The 15,111-nt window shown below is 49.3% G+C and overlaps 1 protein-coding gene across 1 annotated transcript; it reads left to right on the top strand.

Moving 5' to 3' along the window:
• The first annotated feature begins 3,184 nt into the window (after positions 1 to 3,184).
• Positions 3,185 to 14,597, top strand: YJU2B (YJU2 splicing factor homolog B). Its single transcript, XM_080937273.1, has 10 exons — positions 3,185 to 3,211; positions 6,199 to 6,428; positions 8,834 to 8,887; positions 9,237 to 9,319; positions 10,100 to 10,155; positions 11,258 to 11,318; positions 12,378 to 12,520; positions 12,597 to 12,769; positions 13,672 to 13,810; positions 13,973 to 14,597. Exons 2-10 carry the CDS (start codon positions 6,426 to 6,428, stop codon positions 14,416 to 14,418), a joined length of 1,158 nt encoding a protein of 385 aa, XP_080793399.1. The 5' UTR covers positions 3,185 to 3,211; positions 6,199 to 6,425; the 3' UTR covers positions 14,419 to 14,597.
• Positions 14,598 to 15,111: the final 514 nt, after the last annotated feature.

The raw sequence follows: 15,111 nt of genomic DNA, 5'->3' as shown, positions 1-15,111 counted from the left end.
TCCAAAGTCCCCATAGTCTGTATCAGTATCAACAATGTTAAAAGTGCAAAGTTCAAGGTCTCTTCTGAGATCCATCCAATCACTTAACTGTAATCCTTGAATTAAGTCAGGCAACCAGCTGGGCAAACTCCAGATTCCGCCATCTCCATGTCTGATGTCAATGCAGTCTTCAGATTTTCAACTCCTTTTTCGTCTTTGTTGACTGCAAAATACTTCTTTCTCCTGTGCTGGTTCCACTCCCTGTTAGCAGCTTTCCTTGGAAGGTATCCCAACACTCTGGCATCTTTAACTGGGTCTCCAAGGCAGCTTTAATGTTACAGCTTCTCATTTCAATGTCTGGGATCCACACATGACCTTCTGGGCTCCTCCAAGGGCTGACCTCACTTCTCCAGCTCTGCCCTCTGTAGCACTTCAATCTCAGGTTGATCCACTACACCTTTGCTGTTGTTCTTGGTGATCAACCCATGGTACTGGCATCTCAAATATACTGGGGTCTTCCATTGCAATGAGGCTTCACCAATAGCCTCTCATAGGCTCCCTTCATGGTACCAAGCCTTATATCCTTTGCATGACCCCTTCAATCCTAGATTGTCAACTACAACTGAGGCTGCACTTTCACCCGTAGCCTTCCATGGACTCTTAACTGTCCACAATGCATTCATGCCTTCAAAACCAGTACCACCTGGGTGATTCTCACACATTGCCATGTACAGCTGCAGCTATCTCTGGAACACAGTTTTTTTTTTTTGTCCTCTCAGAAAACACTTCCCAGAAGATTTCACCTCAGTGATGCTGGTCTCTTCTTAATCACCACTAATTTCTTAGCTCCAGCTAACCAGCATCAATTGTCCCAATGGTCTCCTTCTCCTCTAAACTATAAGGACAGAGCCACATAGCCGAAGCTGCCAAGTTCTGCTGCTTGCAGAAGCTGGAACATGCCTCCCTTGTTCTAGTACATTATCACTAGATTCCTCTTTTCTACCTCCTTCACTATCTAAGCTTAAACTTGGCTGTCCTAGATCTTTCTCCATAGATTGACCTTGAATTTAGAGATCTGTATCTCCTGGGATTAAATGTGTGTACCACCACACCTGGATTTAATCTTTTCTCCACCTAGAACTTGCTCTGTTCTAGGCTGGCCTTGAATTTAGAGATCTGCTTGTCTTTGACTCTTGGAATTGGAATTGGAACTAGGGCTGGAGAGATGGCTCAGTGGTTAAGAGCACTGACTGTTCTTCCAGAGGTCCTGAGTTCAATTCCCAGCAACCACATGGTGGTTCACAACCATCTGTAATAAGATCTGATGTCCTCTTCTGGTGTGTCTGAAAACAACTACAGTGTACTTATAAACAATAAATAAATTAATTTTTTAAAAAAGGTTTGCACTAAGTCACCTGGAGCTAATTTAGCTAAGTGGGGTCTTGCCCCAAGGTCCTTACATCCTTAATTCAATTTAAAATTATTTAACACAGGATTTAGCTCCATTTCACTTCTTGGTGTCCCTTTAATACTCAAACCATATATTTTATATCTTTCTTTTCTCAACTTGCTCCTTTTCATTAAAATGCTCTTCATAAGGGTAAGCTTTAGTAACCACACAACAGAATTTACACTAGGCTGTTTTGAGACTTCCTTTTTCAAAGCAATTAATATAAATCTCTCCATCTTAAACTCAGGCAGACTCTTTGGACAAGAGCAAAAAGCAGCCATGTTCTTCACCAAAATATAACAAAACCAGTCTCTTGGCCACAAACTGAAATTCTCCACTGAAACCTCTTGGACCAAATCGACACAATTCAAATCACTCTCAGTAACAAAGTCCTCCATATTCCTACTAGGATAGCCCATCAAGCCCCATTTAAAGCCTTCCACGCTTTCCAAATCACAAGTCCCAAAATCCACATTCTTCCAAACTAAAGTATGGTCAGGCCTATCACAGCAATACCCCAGTCCCTGGTACCAACTTCTGTCTTAGTCAGGGTTTTATTGCTGTGAACAGACACCACAAGCAAGGCAAGTCTTATAAATAAAAACATTTAATTGAGGCTGGCTTACAGATTCAGAGGTGCAGTTCATTATCATCAAGACAAGAACATGGCAGCATCCGGGCAGGCATGGTACAGGAAGAGCTGAGAGTTCTACATCTTCATCCAAAGAAAGCCAAGAACAGACTGAGCATCCTTAGGCAGCTAGGAGGACTGTCTTAGTGCCACTCCCTGGGCCAAGCATATGCAATCCATAACACTTGGGTTGTTCCTTCCCTGAATCTCTTTGTCCCTCTTTCTAAAGCGCCAACATTGAATAAACATTTTTTCTGCTTTCTACTTTTTTGGTGTGGGCAGGGGGTGGAGGGGCAGATTTTTTCGAGTCAGGGTTTCTCTCTTTAGCCCTGGATGTCCTAGAACTCTAGATTCAGAAATCCACCTGCCTCTACCTCCCAGGTGCTGTAATTAAAGGCGTGTGCCACCATCTCCTGGCTTTGCTTTCTACTTTTAAGATTTATTTTACCTGAACGGGTGTTTTGGCTGCATATATGTATGTGCACCACATACATGTTCAGAGGCTTACAAAGATTTCTCTAAGTCTCCAACCTCAAATCTTCGCCTTCGTGACACTCTAACACACATATATGTATTTTTTGAGAAAGTATACTCCTGATTATGTAGACAACCTGCCTCTGCCTCCAGGGTGTTGGGATTAAAGGTGTTGGCCGCCAGCACGCCTGGCCAGAAACATATTTTTAAAAAATAGCTGGTGCTGTATAGCACATTGGTAATCCCACTACTTGGAGCTCACAAGGTTAGTCAGAAATTCAGAGTCATCTTCAGCAATATGATGAAGTCCAGGGCTAAATGGGGATACAAGAATCTCGGTCTGATCAAATCAAATCAAGTCAAATCAAAGTTTAAAAATAACGAATCAGCTCCTTTCGAAAGCGCAGCCGCCAGGGCTGGTAGGTGGCAAAGTAGAACTTCCGGGAGGGAGGGGCCAAGCAGCATCTCAGATTGGGTCCCGTCGGGTGGGCGGGGCTTTGCCGGCTAGTCAGGCCTGAATTGGTCGGCCCGCAAGAGTCTCAGCCAATCAAGATGACGAAAGTGCCTTGCTCCGGCACGCGCAGGTGCGTTCGGGCCTCAGAGGCGGGCTCTCCGCGGGTTCCTGGCTCCGGGTGTGCTTCCGGGCTGGTGGAGGCGTGACGTCAGGAAGAGGGCAGGTAGGTACGGGGTGCCGACCGGGTCCGCCACGGCGACAGGGTGGCAGGTCCTCAATCCCACCCATGCGTCCTGGCGCGGGAGACATGCGGATGCAAGCGGGTTCCCAGGGCTCAGCCGCCGTTTTAGTCCAATGGCGTCTTCATAGAGAAGATGAGCCCTCCTAGCTTTAGTTGATACATGGTGCTTGGGAACAGCCAAGGGGCCGGCGAGGTTGTTTAGTTGGTAGTGGCGCTTGCGGCCAAGCTCATGACAGAGTTCGACCCCCCCCCCCCCAGCATGGTGAAAGAATCGATTCTAACAGCGTGTCATCTGACCTACACTCCCACTTCGTTGCACACTCCGCCAAAACACACAAAACAAATAAATGTAATTTGTAAGGGGCTGGCGAGAAGGCTCCGTGGTTAAGAGCTTGAACTGCTCTAGCAGAGGACCAGGGTTCAGTTCCCAGAGCTCACAGCTGTCTGTATCTCCAGAGAATCCAACCCTCTGCCCTTTACAGGCACCTGCACTACTTGTACACACACATAAACATAACAAAAATAACTTTTATAGTTGCTAGTAGGTAGGAGAAAACTGGAATAGTCACTGTTCTTTGCCCCATGACTGCTCTTTTCAACACCTGTCATGACTCCAAGTGGCATCCTCAGTGGCTAAATCCTTTAGAAAAAGGGGGGGAAAATCCAAACTGGGATTCAGGGAGGTAGCATTTGGCCCAGAGTCATGCAGCTAGGAAGCAGCAGAGAGGAGATAGATACCCAAGCTGTAGTTTGCTGTGGCAAGTGAGGTCAGGAATGACCCTTGGCACTGAAGAGCCCCCTGTGCACCCACCTGGGTAGTCTGTGTAACCTGCCTATGGCACTCCCTGTGGTGATGAGCCATTTAAGGCTTCAGAAGCTGAGGCTGGAGGATCTGGAGTACTGGGCCAGCCTGGGTTACACAGAAGGGCATGTCTCCAAAACAAACATGTTAAACATTATAAAGCAGACCCCAGGCACACACCACTCCAGAAACTGATGTCCTCACTACTGGCACATACCCTGTTCCATTACAGCAAACCCCAAAGTCATCCCCACTCTCCTTACCCTCTAGTTCCGTTTTTGTTTTGTTTTTGTTTTTTGAAGCAGGGTCTCCCTGTGTGGTTCTGGTTGGCTTGGAACTTACTGTGTGGACCAGATTGGCCTCAAACTCACTGTGTACCCTCCTGGTTCTGAAAACACACGCGAGTGCACGTGTGCGCGCACACACACACATGCCACACCAAGTGCTGGGATTAAAGACATGCGCCATCACTTCACTGTATTCTCTTCTGACAGGTGATGAGTAGGCCCTCCAGGAAAGTCAGACCCAGGTCCCCAGCTGGTAAGGAAGGGAGCTTGAACTTAAACTCAGGCAGTTGTGCCCCCAAACCTAGCTGGGCACTTAAGCACTTGGCCCCCACACGTATCTGAGTGAGGGTGCATTGAGATGGCTTAGTAGGTATGGCCGCCAAGCCTGACTACCTGAGTTCTGTCCCCCACATGGGGAAAGGAGAAAACTGATTCCCACTCCTCTTCTGACCTGCACACACTGGCATAGTCACACCTGTACACACACACACACACTGATTTCTTTTTCTTTTAATTTAGGGGTGGAAAGATGGCTCAGGAGTTAAGAGCACTTCCTGCTTTTCAGAAATATCTGAGTTCAGTTCCCAGACCCCATGTCAGGGGATTCAATAGCTGCCTATAGTTCCAGCTCCAGGGACTCTGTGGGCACAAGCACATACTTTTTAAAAATAAATTTCTCTTTTAAAAAACTCCCCCCTGGAAGTAGTGGCCTCCCAGCATGTGGAGGCCAAAGCAGGCAGATCAAGGGCAGCTAAGGCTACATAGAGAAACCCTGTCTCAAAACAAACAATTAAAAATAAAAACATTCTCAAAGCAGCTGGGAAGAGTGAGAAAACCCTAGATAAATGCAGTTTCTGGATTCTGGCACCTCAGATTGCATTTGAGGCTTTGCCTCACACAAACAAATGTCCTGCCAACATCAGCCTCTGGTGCTGTGTCAGTCCTCGGTGGTCATTGAATGAACAACAAAAAAATGCAATGGAAAAGAAAAGTCATGACGGCTCCTAAGTGGAGCAGAAAGTTTATTGTAGATAAAAGGGAGAGAAGAGACAGAGACGTCTGAGAGTCCAGGGTGAACAGGGTGGGGCTGAGCTAGAAAGGAGAAAGGAGAGGGGGAATCAGGTGCAGCACCCAAAGACACCGGAAGGGGTAGGTAACCCAGATGTCTGGGTTATGTATATGAAGCCTCTGGAGGGAAGGCAGCCCATTCCCTGGGCTGGAAAGTTTAGAATAGAGACAGGATATGCCAGACATACCCCTTAATCTGTAGGGATGAAGGGGTGCTGGGAGGACCAGGTTGCCATGTCTGATTTGATATGTCAACTAGAATCCTCCAGTGAGGGTCGGGAAAGTGAAGTGCAGTGGGAGAGTCCTGACCTAGCCTTTGTGAGTCCCTCTCAGTAGTTCAGGGGCAGTCTGCTTGCCTGGCCTCTACAGACAACCCTGAACTCACTTGGCCAGAAGAGAGCAAGAGAGGAGAGGGGGTAAGACTTCCTCAGAGATCGAGGGCTGGGAGTCAGTAAGACCTGTAGACTAGATTGCAAACTAGACCGGAGCTTCTAGGAGGCCAGTGCATGGTACCACTGTGTATGTGTAAGTACTGGGCCGGTGTGATGGCTCAGTGGCTTTCCACCAAGCTTACGACCTGAGTCAGATGGGGAAAGGCGAGAACTGACTCCTACAAGTTGTGCACACAGAAATTCATATTCTAAAATGTAAATGTTAAAGAAGCCCTTTGCAGCTTCTTTAGCAGGACAGGCGGTAGGAGTTGAGGATAAGGCTGGGACACTGATTGTACCATGCCTCCTCCGTCACCCAGTTTAGAATCTGGAGCCACACGGTTCTCTTAGCTGTCTGTCTGTCTGCCTTCCTTCCTCCAGGCTGTCCTTGGATACTCCTGCACTCTGTGGAGGCTCAGCATCAGGTTGCAACTCAGAACTGTGGTGAACTTGAAGAAGTAGGAAGATCCAAGCCACACAGCACATCCTTACAGGGCATCCCACAGCCTCTGCAGGCTCCACAGGAGGGCACACCTCACTGCAAGCGTTGACCAGGCCAATTTCACAGTTGGCGCTTTGCTAGTAAGGACCTATAGGCAGCTCCTAAGATGGTGAGTAGAAGATTCCCAAGTCTTGTTGTATATCGTGGCTGCAGAACTTTGCTGGGAGTGTGAACTACTACCCCTCCCCTGCCCCTGACAAGTTGTCTCTCTGTCCTCTCTGTGAAGATCTTGCTCCCTTCCTGCTCCCTTCCCTTCCTTGCTGATGCTGTTTAGGATGATTTTAAACTCCTGGCCCTTTTTTCTCAGATCCATATCCAAGGGCAGGGATTATGCCTCCCTGCTGTTGGGGATGAGCCTGGGCCTTGCAAGTGCCCAGAGCCACATCCCAGCCCTGCCTTAGCCTCCGAAGTGTGTGAGTGTGTCCCTACCCACTTCCTTCTTCAGTATAGCTCCAGGAAACTGTCATCCTCTGAAAAGGAGGCCTTGTACAGCTAAGCTAATCAGTAACTCTTTCCAAAATAGATAGTAATTCTGCTTTTATTTATTATTGTAGCACAGGTGTGCATGCATGTGGTGGTCAGTTTGGAGGAATTGGTTCTCTCCTTCCACTGTGTGGTCCCCAGGTTTAAATTCCCTTAGGCTTCCAGGACCTTTGACACCTTTACTCACCATCAGCCCTAAGGAGCCACTCTTGCCTCACCACCCCTGATAGCGCCTCCGCCACTTCCAGCTGAGTCTGCCTGCTGTGAGCACGTATCACTCTGTGCTGTCCTGTCTTCTCTTTCACTCGGCATCAAGTGTTCGGGGTTCCTCTGTGTATGGACGTTTCACCCAGGGCAAGGCTTTTACCTCTGGCTAATCCACCACACTGGACCATGGTTTTTGTTGTTTGTTTTTGAGATTGTATTTTAATTACATTTCTCTCTTCCTTGTTTCCCTCCAAACTCTCCCATCTACCCCTCCCCACGTTCCTTCAGATTCACAGCCTCCTTTGTCATCAGGTGTTCTGACATGCACATATATATTTGTGTACACATTCCCAAACACTGTTGCTCACTTGAGTGTATGTTTTCAGGGCTGACATTTGGCACTGGGCAACCCATTGGTGTGTTTCTCTTTGGGGGGGGGGGGCAGCCTCTTCTTCTCCCAGCTTTCCTCAGTTGTCTGTGGTTCTTTGTATGGGGTAGAGGCCTCATGGTCTTCACCTTCTCCTCTTTGACGTGTTGGTTGGTGTTCTTGCGTGGCTCACACTTGGCAGTCATGTGGGTGAGACATGACGGGCATAGCTTCTGATGTCACTAAAAGACATGGTCTCCCAGCAAAGTCCTTGATCCTCTGGACTTTAGAGTCTTCCTGCCTCCTCTTCCAAGTGTTCACTGCGCCATGGGTGTGGGAGGGTTTTGCAGTTGGGCAGCTGTTCTACAACTCTGCATGTTGATTGGTTGTGTTTTTCTGTAGTGGTCTCTGATGCAAAGAGAAGTTCTTGGGTTTTTTTTTTTTTTTTAATATTTATTTATTTATTATATATGAGTACACTGTTGCTCTCCTCAGACACACCAGAAGAGGGCATCAGATTTCATTACAGATGTTGTGAGCCACCATGTGGTTGATGGGAATTGAACTCAGGACCTTTAGAAGAGCAATCAATGCTCTTAACCATTGAGCCATTTCTCCAGCCTAAGAAGTTTTCTTGATAAGGGATAAAGACCACACTTCCTGGTCTAGAGCCTGGATGAGAACGTGGGAACCTGGATATGGAGTAGAGTGGTGTAGGAAATGCCACTCCGCTGTTCTCCCTGATGACTGGGTGTCTACTGTGAGGAACAAGCATTAGCTTTGAGCCCTGTTGTCTGGAACCCTCTGACACCTGGCACAACCACCACAACAGAGTGGGCCTCTTCCACAACCCGGATTTTAAGACCAGCTTGACAGCCATAGCTTAGGGTAGAGGAGAATCTTTAAATGTATCTCATGGACAGCCTAAGAGAAATGCTAGTGGGTTATGGTGGCACACCCTGTAATGCCAGCCCTTGAATGATGAGGCAGAAGGATTGAGGTCAAGACCAGCCTGGGCTGTGGAATGAGATTCTGTCTCATTCAAAAAAAGTTGAAATAAGCTGTAACTCAGTTGGTGGTGTGCTTGCCGAGTGTGAGGTCTGGAGTCCATCCCCAGCAATCCATATACCAGGTGTGGGACATGTCTCTAACACCATTGGAAGAAGAATCAAGGCCAGCCTTAGCTAAGAGCAAGTTTGTGGCTAGCTGGGCTACCAAAAACAAAGCCTGTTGTACTAAAAATAAAAAAGGCAAACAGTCAGGAGCCAGTGTCCATCCCCACTTCTCTACCATTGCCCTCAGTCCCCTATAAAACAGTGTATTGCCTTAAGGGGTTTTCCAAAGCTCTAATACTTGGTTTTCCATCCAGGTTGCCACTATAGATCAGATAGAAGCTTCAGCATGTCCCTAGGGCCCTGCATGATCCCTTCCAACTCTTTTTTTCCCTCTGTTTTCAGGGGGAACGGAAAGGCCAGAACAAGTACTACCCCCCGGACTTCAACCCTGAAAAGGTGAGCAGCTCCCCACAACCCCACAGCTTCAGGGACCAAGTGTGACAAGTCACCTAGAGAAGATGATGTGTGCAGGCTCTTCCCAATTACCATGCAATTGCATATAGAGCATTCCTAGAGACTCTGGTGTCCCTGGGGGCTCCTGGAACTGCTTCCTTCAAATACCAAGGACAGCTCTATCCCTGCCTCCAAGCAGTGTACAAGACTTCCATACCTCCCATGTTGCTTGTAGGGTGCAAGAATGCAGCCCCCTCCTACCCGGGAGGCATTGTCCCCCAGCAGTAGGAACAGCAAGGGAACAAGCTACCCCGCTTGGCCCTGCTGACCTTCACTCACCCTTTCTCAACAGCATGGCTCTCTCAACCGATACCACAACAGCCACCCACTTCGAGAGCGGGCTCGGAAGCTGTCACAAGGCATCCTTGTTATCCGGTAAGAAACTACCCACGGCCCAAGACCCCTGCTTTGCATCGATCTTATACCCCTGATGGATTGACCCAATGCTGCAGGGTTATAATAATCCATGAAGCTGGTAGACATTGGGTCAGTCAGCTATTGCTGTACAACAGAGCAATAAGCATTTTATTAATAACAAGGCTGGGTGTGTATACTTCCTTCATTGATGAGTGCTTGGAGGCAGAAGACTAGTCCTGGGACCTTGGCCTGCATATCAGAGGCTATATATATATACAGAGACTGCCCCACAGTGGGTCTCGGCCAGCAGGCCAGCAGTATTATGGCTCCAAAAGAAGAAGTGCCAGAGCTCTTAAGGCCAAGACCAGACCTGACACAGTCGAACCTTCTTTTCCATTAGTTGTGTGATCAGATCCTGATTCCATGGCTGGGGCCGGACTCTTCCTCTGGGTGGGACAAGCCAGGAGGTGACACACAGGAGGTGAGAATAGAAGGAGCGGCAGCCAGGGTCTGTGTGCACCTGCCTACCAGGGACCAAGTGGCCTGAGGCAGGAGAACTACTTGAGTGCAAGAGTTCAGGAACAGGCTAGGTAACACAGCCAGACTACATCTTAAGAAAAAAGGAGTGCAGGGAGCAACGGGTGGAAGCACTTGCTGCCGAGCCAGACACTTGAGTTCAGTCCCCAAACCACAACTCATGAAGTCGTCTTCTGACTGCCCCATACACAATGGCTAAATCAATAAATGTAAGAAAAAGAAGAAAAACAACAACAATAAAAAGTCCTTGTCTTTGTTTAGATTTGAAATGCCATACAACATCTGGTGTGACGGCTGTAAGAACCACATCGGCATGGGTGAGCGTGGGTGAGAGTCGCCCTTCCCACCTGCCCTGCCCACCCCTTCAGCCCCCTCTGAGCCAGGTTCGCTGAGACACTGGAGATGTTGTCAACCCCAAGGCCAATCAGAAGGCAGCAGTACCCTGGGCAAGGGCAGGGATTTTTTTTTTTTTTCTTTTTTTTTTTTTGATCCAGCATCAGGGCAGAAAAGCAAGGGCAGATGTTGTTGCTAGGCTAGGCTATGGGGCAGAGATTGTCATGTCTGTGGCCTGCCTCGGCCAGCTAGGCCGCAGAAAGTGAAGATGACTCAGATGCACAGTGCTTGGAGACAAGATGGCTGTGGGGAGGAATGGATGAGGCTGTGCTAGTGAGGGAAGGGAGCAGCCCACAGCCCAGACCTACCTAAGGTTATGCACTGTTAAAACAGAAGTCAGGCCCAGGGCGTGTTTAAGACCCTGGGTCCTGTCCCTAGGACTGAAAACAGGGAGCTGAACCACCCCAGATGTTTCATGGTCACCTAGCCAAAGCTAAAGCAGCTGCCTGGAGAGGAAGGCGGCAAGGTTGTGCCATGGGCAGCGCCCGGGCTAAGTTTTGTCAGCCAAGCTCTATGGATCACAGTCAGAAGATAGGACTTATTACCTGCCAGGAAAAGTCCATACATTTTTTAAAAGAATAATGAAAGCTGAGTTTATTCACTCGGGTAGTATGTATTTCTTTATTTGAGACAGGGTCTGGCTATGTCATCAAAGTTTGCCTCAAACTTCATCTTGCCTCTGCCTCCCAAGGGCTGGGGTCACAGACATACACCTCCGCACCCATCTCTCCATCGACTTTTACACCCTTACCTCTGTTGTCGAGATGGGAGTCAGAGGCCCAGAGGGATGAGGCACCCTGCTTAGGGTACACAGTTGGGAGTCAGTGGACACGGAATTGGAGCAGACCTTTCTGTTTCAGTCCACACTGTCCTATAGCCTGGGTACTCCAGCCTCCCAAATGTCATTCTTTCCTACTGTGAGTTTCTGTGCCCTGCCAAGGAGCAAACACCATCTTGTCTGACTCCCACCCAAAGAAAAGCTGTTGAGGTGCCTTGGACCCAGCCCCCCTCTCTCCCTGCCCTCAGGTGTGCGCTACAATGCAGAAAAGAAGAAGGTTGGCAATTACTACACGACTCCAATCTACAGGTAGGAGCATCTGGTTGCACTTTAGGGGTAGGCATGGCTTCACGGGCTACAGGGTCTATAGCAGAGTCTCGAAGGGGAAGGAACCCCGCTCTCAGCATCTTCAGAGCCTTCCTCTGTAGGACTGTCCACTCTGGCCTGTCACCCTCTCCAACCCTTCATGGCTCCCACCTTCCCAGTCAAAGCTCAGGCTCTCTCACTCTGCTTCAGGCCTGGAAATCTCTGCTCCCTCCACACATGAGCTACATGGCTCCATCCCTGTGCTCCAGCTCGGCCCCCACGGGCCCTTTTCTACAGCTGTGCTTCTTGTGGGGCAGCTCCCGCTGGTGCTGCTCACCTCGGGCACACCAGCGCCTCCCAGAGCAGTGTCCTACGAGCAGCTTTCCCAACTGTTGGCACGCAGCCTGGCACAGAAGAGCCAATAGCAGGGAGAGGGGAGGAGAGGGTGGGTGTGAGGATGCCTAGGTGGGCGACCAGATAAGTAAGAGAGTAAACAGGTAGAGGATGGGTAGGTAGATGGATCTAAAGATGGATGCATAGATGGACCAATGGGTGGGTGATGGATGGATGGATTGGTAGGTAGATGCATGGGTAGACAGCCATGTGGATGAATAAACTGATTGGCAGGTGAGTGAATGGACTGGTGGGTGTTTAGGTAAATAGGTAAGGAATGAGCAAATGAACCAAAGCCAGCTTTCATGTCTGGGTGGTGGGCTGTAGGTGGAGATAGGGTCCTACTGTGTAGCCTGGGGTGCACTGGGATCACAAGTGGGTGCCAGCACACCTACCAATTCTAACTGTTGGGTTTTTGTCACCCTGGGAGTGAGCCAACATGAGCATGCTGAGCTGGGCATATATTTTGAACCTCCAGCCCCACTTTCAGTCTCTTGGTTGCTCCCTCTGTATGCAACTCGGTGCATCTTCCTCAGGGTTTACCCAGATCTGAGCTGGGTTTAGGGGTACTCAGTGACTTCATGAAGAGTGTGCACACCAAAAGAAGTGGGCAGTGGTTCTGCGGTCTCAGGGTAGGGCCACAGCATCCTAACTCCAGTTCCATTCCAGGTTCCGGATGAAGTGCCACCTCTGTGTCAACTACATCGAGATGCAAACAGACCCTGCCAACTGTGACTATGTCATTGTGAGTGGTGCCAGTCGCAAGGAGGAGCGTTGGGATATGGAAGACAATGAACAGGTGCTGACCACAGGTGAGCACCATCTGCTTCTCCATCCTACGTGACCCCCAGCTGCTTCCCCAGAGTCATGCTTATGTGGTCCTTGCAGAGCATGAGAAGAAAGAGAAACTGGAGACAGACGCCATGTTCCGCCTAGAGCATGGTGAGGCTGACCGCAGCACACTAAAGAAGGCCCTTCCCACACTCAGCCACATCCAGGAGGCACAGAATGCCTGGAAGGATGACTTCGCTCTGAATAGCATGCTACGGAGGCACTTCCGGGTAAGGGAAGCCCCATGGGGATAAAAAAACAGCAGACTCTGAGCTGGGAGACCATGGTTCAGACCTGTGTCCCTACATCCCACCTGCACGATGGTCATTTCCTATCTGACTCCATGCTCCCTGTGTGCAGCACAAGAGTTGTGCCCTACCTAAATATCTTCCTGCTACTGTAACAAACACACCACAGACTGGGACACTGACTCTAAAGTCATATATGCTGTGCAAGCTGCAAGTGTAGCCGTGATGCTCTCAGACTGACTGTGTACAGAGTCAGAACTTCCTGCCGGATCAAGGGCAGATGAACACACAGGTTCCCTGTGGACTCCTTTGTAAGGCTCTGACCCCCTTAGTCAGGAAGAGCCCTCACCAAGTTGCCTCCACAAAGCTTCATGTTGTCAGTTGTCACAGAGGAAACTAAGTTTCAACAGAAGCAGGGAGCTAGTTTCAGTGGTGCCTCCCGGTGGTTCCGGCTACTTAGGGGTTGGAGACTAACCTCAAAAACAGAAAGCTGAGGCAAGGGAACTACTTCAAGTTCCGGGTTTGTCTGGGTTAAATAAAAGTGTAGGAAAAATTCTAGGACCCCAGAATCATCAATATGCCTCCGGCTTAAGTATGGTCTTAAATTCTCATCTCTGCCTGGGATCACAGGCATGGGCCAGCATACCTTTTTATCAGATTTTATATGATTTATCAGCCCATCACTGATCAAAGGGTAGCATTGTGACACATGGCCATCTTTTTGTCATTCTATGCATGGGGCTGCTTTTGTGTTACAGGTTCTGAATAGGCCCTTCCCTTGCTTCAGTGTCAAGGGAGAAACAGACCCAGTGGCTGGAGTGAGACCTGTGGATCTCTAGGAGGTGGGTTTCTAATGTTTCTGCCTGTGCCACACCCACCCACAGGAGAAAAAGAAAGCCATGCTGGAGGAGGAAGAGAAGGACCAGGCACTGCAGGCGAAAGCCAACCTAGCCATCCCTCTTGTGCCAGAATCGGAGGATGACCGCAGACTGGCTGCCCTGCTAAGGTTGCACACCCTGGACTGTGAGTGGTGGCTCTGGGCTAGGAGGTTCATGGGAAGCAGGGGTTGCAGGGTTTGGAGGTACTTGATCCCTAGGGGGACCTGTTCTTTACACTGGTGGGAAGAAAGCTCAAGGCTAGGCGTATGCTCTGTGCCCATTCTGCCCCTGCACCTCTTCCCTGCAGCTTATGAGGACAAACAGAGAATGAAGCGGACAGAGATCATCCACCGGTCTTGGTTCCCCTCAGCCCAGGGACCCAGTGCTAGCAGCAGCAAAGCTAGCAACGTCCTGAAGAAGCTGTGCCAGGGTCGCAAACCACCCACCAGCAGCACAGGCACAGCTGGGGACCTAGGCATAGTGAGGAGAAAGTCTCGAGAAGTTCCAGAAAGTTCCCAGTGTACAGCAGACAGTTCCTTGTCAGAAGAACCAAGAGGACCACCAGGAACCACCCAAGACAGCAAGACACTTGAAGACACAGCAGAGGCACCCAGGACCAGCAAGACACTAGAATCTGAGAGAAACTGTAGCAATCAGGCCTTCCCCCTAGGCTCCTCCCAAGAGGACCTGCTGCACCCCAACACCCCCAACGCCTCCCTGGTGGCTGACTACTCTGACTCAGAGAGCGAGTAAGGGAGTCAGAATTCCAGTACCAAAAGCCATGACTCATCCAGACCTTAGGGACTGGCTGCATTGCTGCCAGCCCAGCCACAGACTTATCTTCCTGTACAGATTATTTATTTGGTTTTGGTGAGGATGCCTGTGCCTTGGTGTAACCCCTGGTACCTGAACATTAAAGTGCAGTTCTTTGTCTCGGCCTTGCCTGACTAAACTTACCTCGTAGCTGCCCTGCCCTCACTTCCACCTCCCAAAGATAATGATACTACAGCATCCTTGTCACAGCAGTGTGGTCCCACACAGCATAATTAAGGGTTTGAGATACTGACCAAGATTGGCCATGGCCTGGGGTGACTTCCCCCTAAGGTTGAAAGAGGGCCAGGATGCTGGAGCCAAAGAAATAATGCTAAAGGTAGGAAGAACATTCAGACTCCATGTCATAAGCTGGAGTGGACCACTCATGATGGCCAACCAATAGGGATGCTTGTGAAACAACCATCACAGACACCCGAATCAGCCAGTGGGCAGACAACTATCATCCTGGCACCCCAGCAGTAGAGATGAGGTGTGGTCCAGCTTTAAGACAGGGTTTCTCATGTGTCCCTGGCTGTCCTGGAACTCTCTCTGTAGACTATGTACTCAGACTCTCAGATAGATCTCTGCCTCCTGAATTCTGGGATTAAAAAAAGAATCTGAGGGCTGGAGAGA

The sequence above is a fragment of the Micromys minutus genome (assembly GCF_963924665.1).
Source record: "Micromys minutus genome assembly, chromosome: 24".
NCBI classification, from domain to species: Eukaryota; Metazoa; Chordata; class Mammalia; order Rodentia; family Muridae; genus Micromys; species Micromys minutus.
This window is presented reverse-complemented; position numbering and strand designations above follow the sequence as displayed.

Bases quoted from the DNA above. Each gene is read 5' to 3' on its own strand.
- YJU2B (XM_080937273.1), top strand. The intron at 12,521-12,596 runs GTGAGCACCATC...TGGTCCTTGCAG, and splicing joins TGAACAGGTGCTGACCACAG to AGCATGAGAAGAAAGAGAAA. The intron at 13,811-13,972 runs GTGAGTGGTGGC...TCTTCCCTGCAG, and splicing joins AAGGTTGCACACCCTGGACT to CTTATGAGGACAAACAGAGA.